This window comes from Sceloporus undulatus, chromosome 1, assembly GCF_019175285.1.
Source record: "Sceloporus undulatus isolate JIND9_A2432 ecotype Alabama chromosome 1, SceUnd_v1.1, whole genome shotgun sequence".
NCBI lineage: Eukaryota > Metazoa > Chordata > Lepidosauria > Squamata > Phrynosomatidae > Sceloporus > Sceloporus undulatus.
Genome location: NC_056522.1, coordinates 3,250,101 through 3,271,441, shown reverse-complemented (window position 1 = coordinate 3,271,441; position 21,341 = coordinate 3,250,101). Strand labels below are relative to the sequence as shown.

At 46.2% G+C, this 21,341-nt stretch overlaps 2 protein-coding genes across 10 annotated transcripts in view; one reads left to right on the top strand and one right to left on the bottom strand.

Annotated features, from left to right (window-relative positions):
* LOC121919807 (protein FAM71C-like) overlaps positions 1–21,341 on the top strand; it is a 1,121,343-nt gene that overhangs the window by 475,746 nt on the left and 624,256 nt on the right. The gene's annotated exons all lie outside the window — the stretch shown is intronic.
* The window catches only part of PTK2B (protein tyrosine kinase 2 beta), a 121,057-nt gene that overhangs the window by 10,553 nt on the left and 89,163 nt on the right, over positions 1–21,341 (bottom strand). For all 9 annotated transcript variants that reach the window (XM_042448599.1, XM_042448606.1, XM_042448615.1 and 6 more), the window contains 10 exons: positions 19,292–19,376; positions 18,373–18,473; positions 16,742–16,857; positions 15,389–15,489; positions 14,602–14,691; positions 12,794–12,998; positions 11,346–11,454; positions 9,955–10,020; positions 7,453–7,578; positions 4,526–4,672 (listed from right to left, as the gene is read on the bottom strand). In XM_042448599.1, the coding sequence (XP_042304533.1) occupies positions 4,526–4,672; positions 7,453–7,578; positions 9,955–10,020; positions 11,346–11,454; positions 12,794–12,998; positions 14,602–14,691; positions 15,389–15,489; positions 16,742–16,857; positions 18,373–18,473; positions 19,292–19,376 (1,146 nt within the window). The remainder of the gene's footprint in view (positions 1–4,525; positions 4,673–7,452; positions 7,579–9,954; positions 10,021–11,345; positions 11,455–12,793; positions 12,999–14,601; positions 14,692–15,388; positions 15,490–16,741; positions 16,858–18,372; positions 18,474–19,291; positions 19,377–21,341) is intronic.

The window sequence follows — 21,341 nt, the reverse complement described above, 5'->3', positions numbered from 1 at the left end:
CCAAAAGATGACAGTTATGGAGGGAGGAGCCTCTTTTCTTCTTGGCTAGCCCCTGAATGGAACTGGGCCAGCCTTCTCTCTCCTAGAGGCCGAAAGATGACAGTTAGGGAGGGAGGAGCCTCTTCTTCAGGCTAGCCCCTGATGGAACTTGGGCCAGCCGACTCTCTTCTCTCCTCAGAGTGCCGAAGATGACAGTTAGGGAGGGAGGGCCTCCGTCGGTTCAGGCTATGCCCAGATGGGAACTGGGCAGCCTGTCTCTCGTTCCGCTAGAGGGCGAAAGTGACAGTTAGGGAGGGAGGAGCCTCCTTCTTCAGGCTAGGCCCCTGATGCACTGGTGCCAGCCTTCTCGCAACTCGATGGGCCGAAAGATGACAGTTAGGGAGGGAGGAGACTCTCTCTTCAGGCTATGCCCTTGAGTTGAACTGGGCCAGCGCTTCTGCTCTCCCTCAGAGAGGCCGATACGGGATGACAGGGAGGGAGGAGCCTCTTTTTTCTTAGTCTAGCCCCTGAGTGGTACTGGGCGCTTTGCTCTTCTTCTCCCTCAGAGGCCGAAAGATGACAGTTAGGGATGGGAGGCCTGCTTTCTTTAGGTTGGCCCCTGAGTGGAACTGGGCCAGCTTCTCTCTCCCTCAGAGGCCGAAAGTGACAGTTAGGGAGGGAAGAGCCGTTTTTCAGGGGCCAGCCCTGATGGAACTGGGTTTTTTGTGTCCGAGCCGTACGTCTCTCTCCGCTTTAGAGGGCCGAAGATGACAGTTAGTGGACGGAGGAGCTTGTCGTTCAGGCTAGCCCCTGGATGGGAATGGGCCAGCTATCTCTCTCTCCCTCAGAGGTCCGGAAAGATGACGTTTAGGGAGGGAGGGAGCCTCTTGTCTTCTTAGGCTAGCCCCTGATGGAACTGGGCCATGCCTACTCTCTCCCTCAGAGGCGAAAGAGTGACAGGAGGGAGGGGCCTCTTCTTCAGGCTAGCCCTGGATGGGTAAGTTGGGCCGCCTTCTCGTCGTTCCCTCCTAGAGTGCCGAAGATGACAGGTTAGGGAGGGAGGAGGCCTCCTTCTTCTTCAGGCTAGCCCTGATGGGAACTGGGCAGCCTTCTCTCGTCCCTCGAGGGATAAGATGACAGTTTTAGGGGGGAGGGCTCCTTCTGTCAGGCTGGCCCCTGATGGAACTGGGCCAGCCGTACTCTCTCCCTCAGGAGGCAAACGTGACAGTTTAGGGAGGGAGGAGAGCCTTCTTGTTTTAGGCTAGCCCCTGATGGAACTGGGCCGCTTCTCTGCTCCCTCAGAGGCCGAAAGATGACAGTTAGGGAGGGAGGGGGAGCCTCCTTCTTCGGCTAGCCCCGGACGGAACTGGGGCCAGCCGTTCTCTCTCTCCCTCAGTAGGCCGAAAGAGGACAGTTAGGGAGGGGAGGGCGCCGTTTCTTCAGGCTAGCCCTGATTGGGTACTGGGGTGGCCAGCCTTCTCTCTTTCGCTCGCCTCAGAGAGGCCGAAAGATGACAGTTAGGAGGGATGGGCCTCCTTCTTCAGGCTAGCCCCTGATGGAGACTGGGCGCATACTCTCTCCCTCAGAGGCCAACGATGACAGTTAGGGAGGGAGGAGGCCTCCTTCTTCAGGCTAGCCCTGATGGACTTGGGCCAGCCTACTCTCTTCGTCCGCTCAGAGGCCGAAAGATGGACAGTTGATGGAGGATGGAGTCCTCTGTTCTGTCAGTGGCGTAGCCCTGATGGAACGTGGGCCGTCTTCTTCTTTTGCTTCCCCCCTCAGAGGGGGCCGAAAGATGACAGTTTAGGGAGGGAGGAGCCTCTTTCTTCGGCGTAGCCCCTGATGGAACTGGGCGAGCCTTTCTTCTCTCCTCAGAGTCGTCGAAGATGACAGTTTGGAGGGGAGAGCAGCTTTTTCTTCTTTTCTTCTTCACAACCGCCCCCTCTTTCTTAGGAGAGGCGAGCCCCTGATGGAACGGCCTCTGAGGGAGAGAGTAGGCTGGCCCAGTTCCATCAGGGGCTAGCCTGAAGAAGGAGGCTCCTCCCTCCCTAACTGTCATCTTTTGGCCTCTGAGGGAGAGAGTAGGCTGACCCAGTTCCATCAGGGGCTAGCCTGAAGAAGAAGAGCCCTCCCTCCGGTCCATCTGCCTTGGTCCAGGCCTCAGAGGGAGAGAAGAATGCTGGACCTGATTCCCTCCCCCCTTAACTTTCCCTTCTCCTTTTGTGTCGTGTCTTTTAGATTGTAAGCCTGTGGGCAGGGAACTGTCTGTTATCTCCTCTATTGTAAACCGCTCAGATTCCCAGTGATTGGGCGGTATATAAATAAAACCTATTATTATTATTATTATTATTATTATTATTATTATTATTATTATTATGTTTCTGAGGCTTCTATAGACAATTGCCCCCCTTGCCCCTGCGCGCGAGAGGCCAAAGGCCCCGGCGGCAATCGGCGGCAGGACTGGGCTGGGGCTGGTCCCAAGGCCTTGCCGGGCCGCATCTGGCCCGCGGGCCGCAGGTTGCCTACCCCTGCTCTAGCGTAATGCCAGTTGTCTGTCTGCACATGCACCCTGCTGTGCTTCTTACAGGTCAAAAAATGAGGTGCCTAGCATTGATTACATGGCTGGGTTCCTTGTTTTGTTTCCAGGAAATTACAGAGCAAAGTAAGTCTTCTTAACTCATTTTAGGGGAGGGATCGGCCAGATTTGATGCAGATCTGTCCTGACATTTTAAAGACAGTCCACACTCAAATTGGGCCCTTGGTTCTGTGTCAGTAAGATGGGGCAACATCTAGGCAGGAAGAAACCAGTTTAAATGACCCATGTAGAATTATGACAAGATTATGGTTTTCTCAATGTTCAATTCAAGTATTTACGAGCTCCACACAGCGGTGCAGTACTGCAGCTGTTCACAGCCACAAGGTTGTGAATTCAACCCTAGGCAGGGCTCCAGAGTCCACTCAGGTTTGCATCCTTTAGTAGGTCACTAAAATGAGTACCCAGCTTGTTGGAGGCAATTGGCTTACACACTGTAAACCACGTAAGGAGTGTTTAAGTGCACTGATAAGTGGTACAGAAATGTACTTGCTATTGCTGTAGCTCTGAAATGTGGCACCTGCTCAGCCGAGGTGTGAGGATTTGTAGATACAGTACTTAATTTGTAAAAGACTAACAGGGTGGGCATGCCAATGGGAAATTTAACGTTCAGGACTTATTTTTTTTTTTTTTGCTTAAGTAATAAAAGTAACAGCGCCTCAGCTATTCGTCTTAATTATCTCAGTGTAGGCAATTTGAATGTCTTCACTTGGCTGCAAGAAGGAAGGGGGAGAGGGAATTCCATTCTAAAGATAAATACAGGCCATCCTTCCTTGTAATGCAGTGGAGAAGGGAAAGACAGCTGAACGATTTACGGTGCTCACTGGTTACCACAGAATGATCCATTATAGCTTCAGATCATGCAAGTATATGGATGCATGTGTGTTTCATGTTCACCTAACATTGTACATAAGCATACAGAGTTACAGTAGGATCACCTAGTTAACTTGATATTCTCTATTTTAATTGTGTTAGGTCTAATCTGCACTGCAAAATAATGCAGTTTTACATTGTTTTAACTGTCATGGCTCAGTGCTACAGAATTCTGGGATTTACAGTTTTGTGAGATATTTAATCTTCTCTGTCAGAGAACCCTGGTGCCACAGCAAACAACAAACAAAATCCTAGGACTCAATAGGATCGAGCCATGACATTTAAAGCGGTGTAAAACTGCATTATTTTTGCAGTGAAAATTAGACCTCAGTTAAAAGAATTTGAATTACTCCATTCAGCTGCAGGAGGAGAGGAGAAGAGGGAATTCCATTCTAAAGATAAACACAGGCCATCTTTCCTTGTTAGACACTGCAAACAGAGTTTTGGGGTTCATACCACTAATTTCAAGAAAGGTTAGGGAGGGAAAGCCAGCTGAGTGTTTTATAGCCCTCACTCTCTGGGAACTTGTCAGGAATGGTTGGGCTTCTTTGTGAGGTCAACCAGGCTGAAAGTTATTGTTCTCCACAGAGGAGAAGAAGAGTAATATAATTTCCTGCTTCCGTCGGGGAACAGAAAGAATAAAGGGAGAAATTTATATCACTACCATGTAGTTTATATTGTACAGCGGACCTTTGTTTTACGCGGGGGATCTGTTCTGGACCCCCCTGTGTAAGGGAAATACCATGGGACCTCAAGTCCCATTGATTTTAATAGTGGCGCACTCCTGTGCTACACGCTGCATGCACGCCACTGGTGCATGCACCATTAAAAGGGGTGGGGCTCACCATCTGCGTAACCTCAAGTCTGTACTTGCAACAACAACAACAACAACAACAACAACAACAACAAAGCCTGCAAGTTGCAGAAATTTTCTATGTGTTCTTTTTCTTCCCACGCAATTTTATGAAGCTGTTGGGAACTCCAGATTTGACCCCAGTTATGAAATGGATGAACTCCCATTCCCTCTTTAGCTTGGATGCTATTCCAGCAATTGTCGGCACTACCTTTGGTTCCACTCACCAAAGCTCTCTCCTCCTGACGTAGCCACTGATAATCCTCCACCATTTGCCTCTGCTGCTTGTCGAGTAGCTGCTTCATCTTGGCCCGTTCCATCTCCCACAGTTTCTGAGCCTCCTCCCGGCTGCTGGGTCGCAGAAAGTCCTCCTCCTTCCAGGCCAAGAAAACACAGAGAGCGACTGAGCAGCCATTTTACACAGTCAGGCAACAACTCCTAGGTTCATTTCAATTTCTGAGTTCTTCCAAATTACATGGATTAATTACATGGATTGGCTACCCCAATTGAAACTGAAGTCACCACATCTGGAGGTCCCCAGGTTCTCCATCACGGATCTGGATCTGGAGTGGGAACTGCACTGAGCATGGGGGGAAACTTTCTCTCCTATAGCATCATCCCCATGGTATGTTGCAAGTGCATCAGAGAAATATCTGGTTTAGGCCAATTTAGGGCTTTTCTTGTTGTTAGGATAAGTGAGTGGTTACAGCAGCTAATATAGGGTTGACCCCTGTGTTTCTAGATAGTTTCTGGTCATTTGACCAAGTTAGGGAAAGAACTGTGGTTGGTGGTGGATGGTCACAGGGAATACTATGGGGTAAACTGAGGTATTTCTAGATTTTAGGTTTCCTCATTAAAAGCAGTTATGGGATGAATATTGCCTGAAAAGGACTACAGTTGACACTCTGTATTGGCAGGCTAGCTATCCACAGTTTAGATCTTCCACATGCCATATAAGCCAGTGGCAACGCATGCACACAGCTGTGCAACTGTGGACATGTGGATGTCTCCACACATGGACTTATATGGACTTGAGATCCCATGATATTTCATATCTGTGGGGGTGAGTGTGGATCAACCCCACATCAATATGGAGGGTCAATTGTACTTTTAATTTATTTTTAAATTTTATTTTGGTTTCAGGACTATCCCGAAAGTCTTCAAGAGCCACAGGAAAAGGGCTTGTGAACCACAGGGGCCACTAATTCCTCACCCCTGGGGCCCTTTCAACATTACTCAGTTACAGAGCTATGATTCCACTTTAGCTGTCATGGCAACAAACCATGGAATCCTGGGATTTTTTTGGTTCAGGAAGAGGCATTTCAAATTCTCATCCAGAGAGCTCTTTTAGTACCTCATCAGACTACACATCCCTGGATTCCATAGGAAGCAACCATGGCAACTGATGTGGAGTTATAGTGGTATAATTGTGCAGTGTGGAAGGGCCCCTGGTCTCAAGGACTGGGTCTGCAGGGGAAGGCAAGTCCAGATAGCCTGCTCCCAAGGTTGGCAGAGGAGAAGGAAACAGTTGTGGAGTTCTTCCTCTCATAAGGGTTGTCGATCCCAGCGTTTTCCCCAAACCCCAGGGTGAGCATGGGTTTTTGTGAACAGCTGGACCAGATCCAATTCAGGCTGAGCCAGCTGTTTGCATGCCTTTCCGTCCCTCTTCTTCATGCTAAGGAGTGCAGGGGAAGGGGAAGGACTGTCCTTAGAGCCATCACCATTGTTTCCTTACCTGCAGGAGCCCCATGGACAGACTGACTGGCATGTCACCGCTTCTCCTGAGAGTAGGCCCACCCATGAAACCAACAAGAAGAGAGGGTAGAGGGACCCCATAACATGGCTGGGGGTCTTGACGTATGGCGACCCTAAGGTGGACCTATCATGGGGTTTTCTTGACAAGATTTCCTCAAGAGGAGGTTTGCCATTGTCTTCCCCTGTGAGACTGAGAGCATGTGGCTTGGTCAAGTTCACCCACTGGGTTTCATGGCCAAACTGGGAATCAAACCCTGGTCTCCAGAGTCTTAACCCAGAACTCAAACCACTACACAACACCGACTCTGTTCTTACATTAATGGGGTGTTTTAATGCTCTTTCAATGCTCTGCCCTCTCATGCGCATCCCATCACCCATGGTTGAACTGAATCAGGGCAACAGATGAAACTTTTAGATCCTGGTATAATAGATAAGACTGCATTTTGAAGCAGGTTGGTTGGAGCAGGGAGGGCAGTAGCTGTTAAGAACCATAAAAGCAAATACTGGGTTGGAAGGACACATAAACACACAGGACAAGAAGGCTACAGAAAAGCTCCCTATTTTCAACAACTGTGGTGGACATTTGCAGAGGGTCCAAAAGCAGCACCCATCCCATTCTCCCCTGACTGTGGACTCCCCCTTCATGCTTGAATTCATCCAAAATCAGGTGAAATTCCAGTCGCTTTCATTTTGTCTTTTTCTCACTCAGGCTTTTGTTTTTGAGGAATTTTTGTGGGGCTAAACTCCAATTTAGCCAAGAATAAAAATAGAATCAATTGGAAGAGACCACAAGGTCCAATCCACTGCAATGCAGGGACTCAAAAGCAATGCATCCCTGACAGATGGCTGTCCAGCCTCTCTTTAAAAACCTCCAAGGAGGGAGACTCCACCAGACTCCAAGGGAGTGTGTTCCTCTGTGGAACAGTCCTTACTCTCAGGAAGTTCCTCGTAATGTTGAGCTGGAATCTCTTGTCCTGTAATTTAAATCCATTGTTCTGGGTCCTAGTCTCTGGAGCAGCAGAAAACAAGCTTGCTCCATCTTCTGTATGACTCCCCTTCAAATACTTAAACAGGGCTATGATATCACCTCTTAACCGCTTCTTCTCCAGGCTAAACATCCCCAGCTCATAAGGCATGGCTTCCAGACCCTTCACCATTTTAGTCGCCCTCCTTTGGACACACTCCAGTTTCCCAACATTGTCAGGAACAAACTCTTCTAGAACATGGCCACATATGGTGCCCAGAACTGGACACAGTATTGTTCTCCTTTATGGTGATGACATCTGGTCACCCTGCCTTCCACTTCCCCAGACCCACCTTCAATAATACAACCACACACACATCTTCCCTTGCATGCATCCTTTTGAGGCGTGAGGCTGGTCCTCCTGCCTCCTCTTACCCTCATGCTGTGGCGCTTGAAAACATTGTGCCTGTTGAGTGGCGGGGTGTGCAGAGAGTTGGCGGGAGATGGGTACTCGATGGGGCTGGTGAGCGTTGGCGAACTGGCACACAGACCCTCGGGCACCTGGGAAGGCGGAAGCAAAAGGCAGCAGCGGGCACAAAACAACAGGCATGGCATTGGCAGCAAGAGTAGTCACAGCAGTAGTAGAGGTGCACATAAACGGAGCACATGTTTGGAAAGGAGATGTTCACGCTTAGAAAACAACCTGTGTGGAGAATTGCGGGGGAAGACTCTCCTGGCATCACCAAGGCTATATTGTTCCATTGTTTTGGGAGAGAAGTGATGCTGGAATCTCTTGCCAGGGAAATCTTTTATGAATTCCAAACCAGCATCAGAAATTACTTTGATGTCAGCAGCAATTGGGGTGAAGCCACAAAAAAGAAGAGGCTGTTTTAATTAATCCCTCTCCCTTTTCCTTTAGTGAAAGAGCTTTTAACACTGAGAGACCTTGTAGCACCTTTGAAACTAAACACCTTTGGAACAAAGAAATTGGCAGCATGAGCTTTTGTAGTCTACTTCCTCAGATGACCACTCTACCAAATGCATCTGAGGAAGTAGACTGAAGTCTAGGAAAGCTCATGCTGCCAATTTCTTTCTTTCAGTTAGTCTTAAAGGTGTTACAAGATCTCTCTACGTACGTACTGTTTCTATAGACTAACATGGCTATATCTTTGAATTCTACCTTTAAGACTGAGGTTGGCATCTTGTTAGCGGCATATGCAGATGGAAGTTGACGTTATGCCTGCGCCCTGTGAAAGGGTCGTTCGACCCCTAAAGGGGTCGCAACCCACAGGTTGAGAACCGCTGAGCTAGATGCTTCTCTGTCAGTGTATGTAAAAATGGAATTAAATTTCACTAGAGAGAATTTGGATGCTTGGTGATGCAACACAAGTGAGAGGTGACTGACGTGTAGTGTCATCAATTACACTGTAGGATGACCCAGGAGACATGATGCAAGTGACTGATGCAAGAAACTATTGCAGACACCTGTGTGAGAAGTTCATGGCATGGGCAAAGTGTATAAATATGAGCATGACCTATGGACATTCTGGGTTATTATTGGTAGTGGTTGGTCGGCTGAAGAGTTGTTGGTTTGTATAGAGTGCTGTAAATTTACTCTGTAATAAATTTCTGTGTATATAACCGGAGATTCTGAGTTATTCTTTAGCACCTTGCACAGTTATATGTGCTGACAGCACTGCTGAGCTCACAGAGAAGGACTATGGATAGTGCATGGCTCTGACAGTCTGATACCTCCAGCAAATAATAATAATTAATAATAATTTGTTTTATTTATATACCGCTATTCCAAAGATCATAGCGGTGAACAGCAAGTAAGCTAATTAGCAAGTAAGCTAATTTGCCCCCAACAGTCTGGGTACTCATTTTAGCGACCTCGGAAGGATGCAAGCCTGAGTCGAGCTTGGGCCCTTTGCTGGTCTTGAACTCGCAACCTTGTGGTTTTGAGAGAATGGCTGCAGTACAGGCATTTAACCACTGCGCCACCAGGGCTCCAGGGTGCGTCCTGGGAGTAGGACAGGGCAAGCTGTAGTTGATTTCCACGTGTGGAACTCTTAAGCTATGCGCAAACATGTAGGATCCAAAACCTCATCTCTGTGGATGTTTCTGAAATTTTCAAATTCAAGTGCCAAAGATAAAACATAAGGGGGTAAAGCACTTGGAACAAAATCGCCCAGTTAGGACTGAGCATGCTGAGGTGGGCACAGGTCATGGATAAAGTTTGAATCTTGGAAGGGGAGGAATTAAAAACTATGGTGAAGGAAAGGAAGGGTGAGTCCTTGAAAAGAGCCATGGCTGGCTTGCTGGCATGCTAACTGGGAGCATGGCCACACAGCAACATTTTATTATCAGTCTCCCCTATACAAATATAAGGTGCGCTTGTGAGATCACACTGCAGAGATGCAGAAAATCCAAACACAGTTTGCCATGTGCAATTCTTGTAAAAATGCGTACAGATTTCTCACATAACATTTCTTGCAAAAAATACGGACGAATTTGTTATCTCCATTTCATAAAAATAAAAAATCTCACAACTAATAGATTTGTCATGTCCAACTCTTTAGATTGTAACGTTTCAGCCTATTGGATGAAAGCACAAAGTGTAAAAACAGATTCTGGAGGCAGAATTGTAAAGCCATAAACGGAAAAGTTAGGACTTCGCCAAAGTGGCTTTGGCTGCTGGAGAAATCCTGGGAAGCATCAAGCAGCTGCAACAAATTCAACAGCAGAGCAAAAGACACAGTCTGATGGCTTGGAAGGAACAAACACACAAGAGCTATGTAAATCTGGCAGAGAGACACAAAACGAAGGCAATTGCAAAGGAGTCACGGGTGTTCCTTGTTTCAGGAGGGGATGTGGAGTGAGGGACTAAACCAAGCTTCAACACACATTGAGTTATGGGAGCCATTTAGGCCTTACCTGGAACTGTAGCTTGGGGGCCAGGAGATTGGTCTGAGGGGGTGGCTTGTACTTCGGTCTGCTAGGCTGCAAAGAAGAAAAGAGACAATTAAATGAGGGACAGAATCCTGTTGGAGCAATAGCAATGAAATGTTTTCCAAGGTCACACAGAAGCAGTAAGTGAGGGAAGGCAGAGTAATCATAGCATCATAGAACTGGAAGAGACCCCAAGCGCCACCCAGTCCAGCCCCCTTCTGCCATGCAGGAACATACAACCCAAGCACCCCCGACAGATGGTCACCCAGCCTCTGTTTAAAGACCTCCAAAGGAGGAGACTCCACCATTCTCTGCACCCTCCTCTGTCTCCCACTGTAAGAGGAGCTGGGGAGAAAAGTCTTCTCTGTTGTGGCACTCCAGCTGTGAAAGGATCCCCAGCATGATGCCAACACTGATGTCATTCTGATGCCATGCTGTTGTGTGCCTTCAAGTTGTTTCTGGCTTATGGCAACTCTAGGTGAACCTATCACAGGGTTTTCTGGGGCTGAAAATGGCTTAGTGGTTGTAGCACTGGATTGTGATTCTGGAGATTAGGGTTCAATTCCCCTCTTGGCCATGGAAACCCACTGGTTGACCTTGGGTGAGTCACACACTCTCAGCCCCAGAAAGCCCTGTGATAGGTTCATCTAGACTAGAGTCACCATAAGTCAAAAACAACTGACAACTTGGGGGGTTCAGGTTTATGGTTGTTACTGGCCAAACATGACCCCCATATCCTACCTCTTAAGCAGCACCCCAACAGAAGGGTTCTTGAGGCAATGCAGATTGGGGTGCTGGAAAATGATGACCATAGAGCTCTATGTGCTTTGATTATGTCTTCTGAATGGTAGAGGATTGGACTGGACAGCCCTTGCTGTTTCCTGGGATTTCTAGTTTGGTGAGGTACTCAGCTTCCTTGTTAGAGAGCTTTGGAGCCTCATGAAACTACAAATCCCATGATTCTGTAGGATAAAATCATGGCAGTTAAAGGAGTATCAAACTGTTTTAATTCTGCTGTGTAGCTATACTCTGAGCGTACTTAATATAGCAAAAGTTATTAATGAAGAAGAACATACAAGATAGGATAGACTGCAGCAGTTTGTTTTGGCCTGGGCCTGTTGGGAAGAGCAAGAGTCTGCCCTTTCCTCTCTCCTCTGCTGAGTGACTTGAGAAAGAACCCCTTTGAACTCAATTTGCAGCAAGTAAAATTAGGAGCAAAGGGAAAATGGGAAAAGGAAAAGAGAAACTGGGGCATGTTAAAAGCAGCCCAAAAGAGGAGATGATAGAAGATTAATCAGGACTGTCCCTCCTGTCACTTTGGGAGAGGTGGAGGGTATTCAAATTCTCCTGCTTCCTTCTGTACACATCCCTCTCACCTTTGGAGGTGGCTCTTGGAAAGAGGTGGGCTCCATGATTTTGGGAGGACGGTGGCGGTTGTTCCTCTCTTGTTCCCGTGCCATCTCTTTCTCCATCTGGTAAATGTCACTGCAGTCAGAAGGGGAAGGAAGTGAAGGGTTCAGGTTTACACTTCAGTGTCCCATCCACTGCACAGATACCTCCCCATGGGAGATTCTCTCCACAATTTGTCCAGACCATGCTGGCTGGGGGATTCTGGCAGTTCTCATCCAAAAAAGCAACTGTTTCCAGTTTTGACCAATCAAACCAGAATAAACTCTACAATAATCAGAAGAATCCTGCAAATGTGTGTCATAATTTATTCAGTATGGTATCAGAAAAAATCCACAAAACAGTGATAGTGTTATGGGGCCAAGCAAAATGCACATTATACGTATTGCAAGCTCTTGAGGTTCCACTGGCTTCTTCATCAGGCAAAGGTGTAAAAAAGGACACAGGTATCCACGTGGATACTGGGAGATTCAATCCAGGAAATAAACATAAAAAAGTCATTAGCAAGACAAAAAGCTACTGCCTTTGAGGCCCAGTTTCTCAATGGCAGTATCTCAAAAGCAATGGAAATGCCAATGGAGTTTTAAGTTTATTTCCAGGATTGAATCTCCCAGTATCCACATGGTCAGAAGGCCCACCTTCCATTAATATCTAAAGTGAGGACAACAACTACAACCTCTTGAACAAATGCAGGCCTAGGATGAACATTGTCCATTTTTTCTTTCTTTCTCCTCTACTATTTTAAACACTTTTGTCTGATGAAGCAGCCAGTGAAGCTTGAAAGCTTGCAACATATATAATGTATACTTTGGCTGGCCCCATAGAGGTATCACTGTTTTGAGGAGTTTGGGTGATACTGTACTCCTTTCTCCAAAGTGGCTGATGGTTTCCATGTCAGTGGGATGCAGTGTATCCATTCTGGGTTCTAGTCCAACCTTTACATGAGCTATCCAGGGTATTGATCCATGTCCTCCAAATTTGTTCAGCACACTGGACAGCTTGCAACATATATAATGTACATTTTGGTTGGATCCATAAAGGGATCACTGTTTTATGGATTTTGGATGATACTGTACAGTTGACTCTCCATTTTCACGGGGGATTTGTTCCAGATCCCTCAGTGAAAACAGAGACTAGTGTGTATTCAAGCCCCATAAACTTGAATGGGATATGTGCCCGTGAGCATGTGCGGGGTGTGCACCACAGGACATGCACCATTAAAAATAACAGAGGTCGCCACACTGTGACTATTCAAGACCGCCCACCTCAAGTCTGTGAGAAAGGAGGGGCGACTGTACTTTGCTATAGTATATGGTCAACACAGCTACCCTGGATATAGTTTATTCAGGTTGCAGAATTCCTTTCCCTATTGCTGATTCTAAAAAGCAAGGCAGTAAGAACGGCTGTTTTCCCTTACCTTAGGCTACAGACCAATTCTTTGAATTTGGGCCGGTCATTCGGGTCGTAATCCCAGCAGCGGGTCATCAGGGCATAGAGAAGGGGTGGGCAGGCGTCCGGTTTGGGCAGGCGGTCCCCTTTCTCCAACACCCCAATCACATCTTTGTTCTCCAGCCAGAAAAAGGGCTGCTTGCCGTAGCTAAGGATTTCCCACATGCAAACGGCTTGCGGTGGAAATTTTGAGAAGAAAAAGAGGAAGCAGGGGGAAATTTGGGAATAAGGAGTTAATCAAGTTGCAGACACCAGAGTTGCATGATTCACATTAGCAAAATTCCCCGGTGCTCAATAAACGGTGGCATTTACCACCCACCTCTTCGAGTAAAGATGTGAAAAATATTTGCAAATTTCCCCATCCTTAACCTCTGAGAAATTGTGTGTGTCTTTGGACTATTTTGTAAAAACATCATTTGTTTTTCCATACAAAGAAAAAAGTGGTTCAGTTTTGTGCAAAAGACCACTGATTACCAAAAAGATTGTCTTTGTGTAAAAAGACATTGTTTTGTGCACAAAAGCTATCCTCTTTACATTTTTTTTAAAAAATCAATGTTTATTTGGCCAAATAATTTTTCGCCTACAGCGTTACAGATCCCAGCAGGTGAAAAATCATTGGGGAAATGTGCAAAAAACGTTCATAATCTCACTCAGCAGGGATAAATCTTTTGACATTGCTTCTTCTTGCATGTGGAAATGAAGTCTATGGAGATATATATCCCTAAATCTAGGCACTAGTAATCTCCTAATATTTTAATATGTCTCCTTTTGTTGAAGTTGTTGGCTTTGTAATATTTTTGGAGAAAGCCAAAGAGTCTGCAGATGTGGCACTTTAAGCCATTCCTTGCCAGACCTGAGAACCTCACAGCTGCACCATCTCATGAACACTGAACAAAGGTGGACAAAGGCTGCCTCCACACTGGAGAAATAACCTGGTTTGGCACTGCTTTAACTGCCCTGGCTCAAACTATGGAATTCTGGGAGTTGGAGTTTGTTGTGAGCTCCGCTCTGGGCCCCACAACCAACTCCAACTCCCAGAATTCCATAGCCTTGAGCCAGGGCAGTTAAAGCGGTGTCAAACCAGGCTATTTCTCCAGTGTGGATGCAGCCACAGTGTAGGATATAGGGTGTGTGTGGCACCTGGGACCCACTTTTGTGGCCTCTGATGCCCACCATCATTCCCCAAAGCCCTCCAACCCCCCCTAATTTTTAAAAAATAAATTGTACCATTTTTGCTCCAAATCACACTCCAAACAAGTAGAAACATGTACAAATAGCCCCCCACTCCACCCCAGAGGCACCCCAGATAGCTCTACTATCTCCAAAGTCTCCATTTTCCTCTGCAGTCCCTCCTAATTGCAACAGTGGTATATCACTTCCTATTACCATTTTGAGAGGGACTGCAGAGGAAAATAGAGGTCTTTGCTGTGAAATAGGGGCTGTGACCCATAGATAAACTGGTCCCTGGTCATCACACAATTGTCCACCCATGCGATAGAACTGGTAGATATGAACCAGGGGCATAAATACCCTAAAAGCATCAGATCCTGTCTGATCTTGGAAGCTAAGCAGGGTTAGCCCTAGTCAGTACTTGGATGAAAGGCCACCAAGGTATCCCAGAGGAAGGAACCGGCAAAATCTCCTCTGAGGATTCCTTGCCTAGGGAAACCATGTGAAATTCATGGGGTCGCCATAAGATGATGGGTGACCTGAAGGCAGATACATATACACACACACACAGGCAGGAGCCTTGTTTGCCTCCAGCCTTCCACTCACCAAACATCCAGACATCACTGGCTGAGGTGAAGCGGCGGAAGTTGATTGACTCTGGAGCCATCCACTTGATGGGCAGGCGAGTCACCGATGCTGCGTTGGGAGGTGAGGAGAAGAAGAGGCCATGGTGAGGAGACGTTCCCCAAGTCCAACTCCTGATGGAACGCTCATTCCTTACATTACTCACCGACTGACTTTGCAATGTGGAAGCTTCCCCTTGTCCCCCCAAGGATCCATAGGTCTATGTTTGGGGACCCTTCCTGAACACAAACAAGTTGATGCAGTAAGCTACCCTTTGCTGAGCCAGACCCTTAAGTCATGGCACCACTAGGGCTGGTGTCACCTGGTGTAGGGCATGGTAGTAGTGGCAACAACAGCAGACAGTGCTGCCCTCTTCTCTCCCTCCACCTCACTTGCTCACCTGGCCAGACCCAGAAAGACCCAGATGGCTGGGTGTATTGGTGGGCAACCCAGTGGAAGGCCCTGTCCCCTTCCCTACCTCTGCCTTGACCTCTGCCTGGATAGAATTGGAAGGACCCGATGGCTGGCTTAGCAGGTGGGGGAGACAGAGGACTGTCCTGCCCTCCCTTCCCAGAAGGAACAGGGAGTGGGGCAATGCTCTGCAACAAAAGTACCCCCCCCCCTTTTGGAGAGGTGCCCTGGCTGGTGGCAGGGTGGTTTAAGATGTATGACAGGCAACCACCTCACTGGGTATTCAACCCTCTGGGTTTTCACCCAGTGTGGTCTGCACAAATCATGCAATGGACTTCTTTCCAGGTCCCTTCCTTACCTTTGTAATACTCATCATCTTCAATGTATCTGGAGAGGCCAAAATCCCCCAGTTTAACACAGTCGGGAGTTGCCACCAGAACATTCCGGACTGCGATATCCCTGCGGACAACAAAGTGAGATGGTCACTCCCTTCCCTCTCCCTCCCCAATTTTTTTTAACCAGCAAAATAAATTTAAAAAGAAACCCAGAAAAAAATCCCCATATACTAATAACCCCAGATCCCACCAGAAAATTCTACAAAGGTCATGACTTATCTTTCTCCATATTTCTTGATCCCACCCAACCTTCTCCAACCTATTAAAAATGTTCCTGAATCCTGAAGTGAAAACCAGAATCATACTTCCAATCACTCCCGCATTATATTTTTAGCTGAAAATGTGGTAGTATGGCTTATGGAGAAAGGGTGTTTGTGTGTGTGTAGGACTGGGTTCTGCAACCCCACTCCTGGTTTAATGGGATTGAGTCAACCATTTTCCTTCCATCAATCCATTCAATTTTCCTGAATCTCTCTAAATCAGCCCACTTTGTTTCTGGATTTTTTATCTTCATCTGAGGGTGCATCTGCATTGCAGAAATAATGCAGTTTGACACCACTTTAAATGCTATGGCTCTATACTACAGAATCCTAGGATTTGTTGCTTTGTATGGCACCAGCACTCTTGGGCAGGAAAAGTGGAAGACCTTGTAAAACACCAAATCCCAGGATTGCATAGGATAGATCTACAGCACTTAAAGTGGTATCAATCTGCATGCTCTCAGCCTCAGGAGAAGGCAGTGGCTAACCTTCTTTGAACAAATCTTGCCATGAATGCCCAACGATAGGGTCACCATAATTCAGAAATGACTTGAAAGCACATGACAACAAGATTTCAATTGAACCTTAGAAGGAATTTCTTGACAGTGAGAGTGGTACTGCAATGGAACCAAAAGCCTAGCAAAGTGGTGGGGTCTCATTCTCTGGATGTCTTCAAAAAGAGGCTGGACAGCTCCCTGCTGAGATTGCTTTAGCTGGTGACCCTGCATTGCTCTCAAGGGGTTGGACTGGATGGCTCCTGAGGGTCCCTTCCAACTCTAGGATTCAATGTGTATTTTCTTGCAAATTTATGAAAAAGGTGCCACCTGCATGTACCTCTATCTGTCATCACTTTGGAGCCTGCTGCATTTTTAACACTAAAACACACACACACACACACACACATGAGGCAGTGGTTAAATGCCTGCACTGCAGTCACTCACTCAAAACTATAAGGTTGCGAGTTCAATACCAGCCAGCTTACAATTGTAAATCGCTTAGAGACTGCTTAGTTAAGTATGAAGCGATATTGCTATTGCTGTATATATATTCTCATACCTGTGCACACAGTTGATTGCCTCCAGGTAAGCCATGGCCTTGCCAATCTGCAAAGTGTACAGGACCAGGGTCAGCACTTTCAAGGTGGCCTTGTTCTGCTCAAGGTAGTGTCCCAGCTGCAAGGGAAAGATAAAAGTCTGATTTTAAAAAAGAGAGAGAGAAAGCCACCTTTTAATCTGTTAATTCTCTATTCTCATACTGAACCCAGAGACCTAAAACGCCATCCCCTCTTAGCCCATGAACCCCAGATTCCCTGACTCCATCCTCTGATTTAACACACAGATGAGAAAAGGAGTTTCCCCACTTGATTTACAACTGTTAATAGCATTCCTTGTTTAAAGTGTCAGACTCTCTGAAATAAAGCACTTGAAGTTCCTATTGATTGATTTTTTTCATACACACCAACTGTATTAGCTATTATAATAACAGAACAAAGAAAGACATCTCAGGAACGGTTTGGAAATGTTTATAGGATGCAAACATAGGTGATGTTGCTTTGAACTAGCTGTAAATGTTCTTCTGAGTGCTTATGTGAAAAACAATCTGTAAATGGGGTGTACACTTAGCCCCCCACATCCATGGATTCTGTATCCATAATTCAACCATCCATGGCTTGAAAATATTCCTCTTCCTCCCCAAAAGTCCAAAAAGCAAACCTTCATGATGCCATTTTATATAAGGGACACTATTTATTGTATGTACAGTGGGCCCTTGGTATCCCCTGGGGTTCAGTTTCAGGAGTCCCATCCTTTGTGAGTAACAAAATCTGTGGATGCTCAAGTCCCATTATAAATAATGAGGTGGTAAAATGATGCCCTTTATATAAAATGGTAAAATCAAGGTTTGCTTTTTGGAATTTATATTTTTAAAAAATAGATTTTCAAACTGTGGATGGCTGAAGCTGTTGATAAAGGTATGTGGATACAGAGGACTGACTGTAATGAGACTTGAGCAGCCACAGACTTTATCTATTTATCTGTCTATCTATCTATCTATCTATCTATCTATCTATCTATCTATCTATCTATCTATCTATCCATCGATACATCCACAGAGGAGGAGGGGGAGTATTCCTGAAATTCAACCTTGGGTACCAAGGGCTCACTAAGGTGGGCTCAGAAATGACTCCTTTGTCTCACTTTGGCAATTCCCTCGTGTACCTGTTTCTGCTGCAGAAATAAACCTTGTCATCATTTTTCCTTCTCCTTGCTAGAATTCCTTTGTAAAATCAGACCAATCTGCTAGGCAGCAAACCTCACTGTTGTGCTGAGCAGACATGCCTCAGGTCTAATTCTTCTCTTCAAAGAAACTCAGGTCTAAGGGAGCTTCTTCCTCCCATCCCCTCCACTCTGCCCCCTTGAGCAACCTTCTCTTGGACACTGAAATATCTATTTCCACCCCTTTGGCCTCTGTTGCAATAGCAGCTGATGGCTTCCATGTCAATAGGAGCCAGTGTACCCACTCTGGGGTTTAGTCCAGTCTTTACATGTGCTACCCAAGGTCTTGATCCATGTCCTTAAAACTGGTTCAGCACATTGGAGAGCAGCTTTAAAAAGTGGACTGAAGCCCAGAATAGATTCACCATCCCACAGACATGAGAGAAAAGAGCCATGGTCAGCAGTGAGGCTCACCTCGCCATATGGATAGAGTTCCATGACAATCCAGGTGGGCTCCTCTTCCGTTATTCCGATGAGCTTGACAATGTGGGGATGGTCCATTTTCTTCATCAACACTGGGGGAGAAAGTTGGTGCTTAAACGCAGAGCCTTTTCCTCAACTTCAGAGAAAAGACAGTGTCTGCTTGTACCACAGGATCACCGGGTGGGGTGGGGTGGGGGATGCCAGGAGTAAAAGGCATACTCCCAGCAAAGTCATGCAATCATGCTGAAGATTTTCAGACACATTGTACTTATCCAGGACTTAACCCATGGAGTTCCAGGAATGTTCCAGCAACAAAGTCCCAGGAATGGTTTGTTGCTGGAACATTCCTGGATCTTAATGGGTTAAGTCCTAGATAAACACAACGTCGTCTGAAAATCTTCAGCGCAATGGTGTGACTTTGCTGAGAGTATCCTTTTTCTTCCCTGATTTCCCCCCGTGTGATCATCTCAGTTCCAATATAAATAATTCTGTTTTTTACAGGAGAGGATGTGCAATTTTAAATGCCTTTCTCCATGCTGCATGAGTGGCTCCAGAACCTATAGCTTTTGCTGATGATGTTTTGCAAAGGTGAGAAAGTCTCTTCCCCACCACCTGGACAATACCTGCCAAGAGGGATGTGGATGGGGCAGGTAAATGTTGGCAGCCATCATAGCCAGAGATGGGTGGTCCTCCTTGCCCATTTCTTCTGCCCAGTCCAGCTTGCCCAGCCCCATGGCCAGCTCCAGGGAGGAGACAAGCAGCCAAATGAAGAGGCTCACCCCATGATAGCTGGGTTTGCTGTGGATGGAGGGCATCTCTTCCCACCATTACTCTGGGGCTCAACCCCATGAGAGTTAGAGGGTCTCCTGTTTCTCTCCAGATGCCCATTAGAAGGAGGGTCCCTACATACGTGCTTCGCTCATGAACTTCTCCTTGTTCTCCACGGTGCAGTCCTTCTTGCAGGTCTTCACAGCAACGTTGATCCGTTCCCCATTCTGGAACAAGAAACCAACAGACCATAGGAGATCTTTCTTTTATTATTCAGGTGGGCTTTTGGCAAATGATCGGCTGCTAAAGAATGAGTGACCTTGGACAAGTCACACACTTTAATCCTCAAGCAAAGATAATGCCAAAAGCATCTCTGAACAAATCTTGCTGAGAAAACCCTGTGGCTGCATCTGTATTTCAGAAATAATCCAGGTTGACCCCACTTAAAGTGCCATGGCTCAACGCTATGGAATAACATTTTGGCATTTACATTTCTATACTGCTTATCAGTGAACTCAGCACTCTCTAAGCAGTTTACTATCCGTAATGTAATTGCCCCCCAACAAGCTGGATACTCATTTTACCAACTTATGAAAGGATGGAAGACTGAATCAACCTTGGAGCCCTGGGATCGAACTCACAACCTTCTGGCTGCAGTATCAACATTTAACCACTGCACCACCAGGGCTCCTTATGGAATTCTGGGAACTGTAGTTTGTAGGGGTACCAGTACTCCAAATTCCAAGGTATTTAGCCCTGGCACTTAAAGTGGGGTCAAAGTAGATTATTTCTGCAGTGCGAATGCAGCCTGGGATAGGGTCTCTATAAGTCAGAAATGGCTTGAAGGCATATAACAACAACAACAACAACAACAACAACAACCAGGTTGACTGAATGGAATTAAAAAATAAATATGTTCCACTTTTCAAACAACACCAGCTGAGGGAAACAAGCACTTCCCACATGGCTTCTTGTGGGTTTTTTGGGCTATGTGGCCATGTTCTAGAAGAGTTTCTTCCTGATGTTTCACTAGCATCTGTGGCTGACATCTTTAGAGATCTTCCCACATGCTTTGGGTCTAGGATATTTTACTACTTGACGTTGTACTAGAACTTAGTATGCAAAAGGATCTTGTGTCATCTTTGAGACTAACTGAAAGAAAGAAGTTGGTATCATGAGTTTTTGTAGACTTAAGTCTACTTCCTCAGATGGAGAACTTAGATAATTTATGGGAGGCTGAGTGATCAGCCTCCTTTTAGCATTGCTCTCTTAGAACCACAGAATCCTAGAGTTGGAGGAGACCACAGGACCATTCAGTCCAACCCCATTCACAATCAAACTCACAATCAAAGCACCCCTGACAAATGGTTATCAAGTCTCTGTTTAAGGATCTCTAACGAAGAAACCTCCACCACCCTCTGAGAGAGCATCTTCCAGTTTTAAACAGCTCTGACCATCAGGAAGTTCCTCCTGAGATTTAGGTGGAAACTCTTTTCCTCCATTGTTCCTTGTCCTAGTCTCTGAAGCCGTAGAAAACAAGCCTGTTTCCTTTTCGATATGATATCCCTTCAAATATTTCACAGAATCATAGAATCCTACAGTTGGAAGAGACCACAAGGGTCATCTACTCCAAACTCCTGCCATGTAGGAACACAGAATCAAAGCATCCCCACTGACAGATGGCCATACAGCCTCTGTTTAAAAACAGTCCAAAGAAAGAGACTCCACTACACTCCGAGGAAGGAGTGTCTTCCACTGTCAGACAGCTCTTACTCTCAGGAAGTTCCTTCTAATGTTGAGGTAGAATCTCTTTTCCTGTAGTTTGAATCCATTGTTCCGGGTCCTAGTCTCTGGAGCAGAAGGAAACAAGCTTGCTCCCTCCTCAATATGATATTCCTTCAAGGCTGTCATATCACCCCTTAACCTTCTCTTCTCCAGGCTAAATATACCCAGCTCCCTAAGTCTCTCCTCATAGGGCTTCATGGTTTCCAGACCTTTCACCATTTTGGTTGCCCTCCTCTGGACATTTTTCTGCTTCTCAACATCCTTCATGAATTGAAGTGCCCAAAACTTGACACAGATCAAAGAACTGGACCATTGAGGTGCCTAGAACTGGACCTATTCCCCACTTCTATTCTATGATAGCATCCACTGGTGTAGAATCTGTTAAGGAAAAAAGCAACATGGGATAT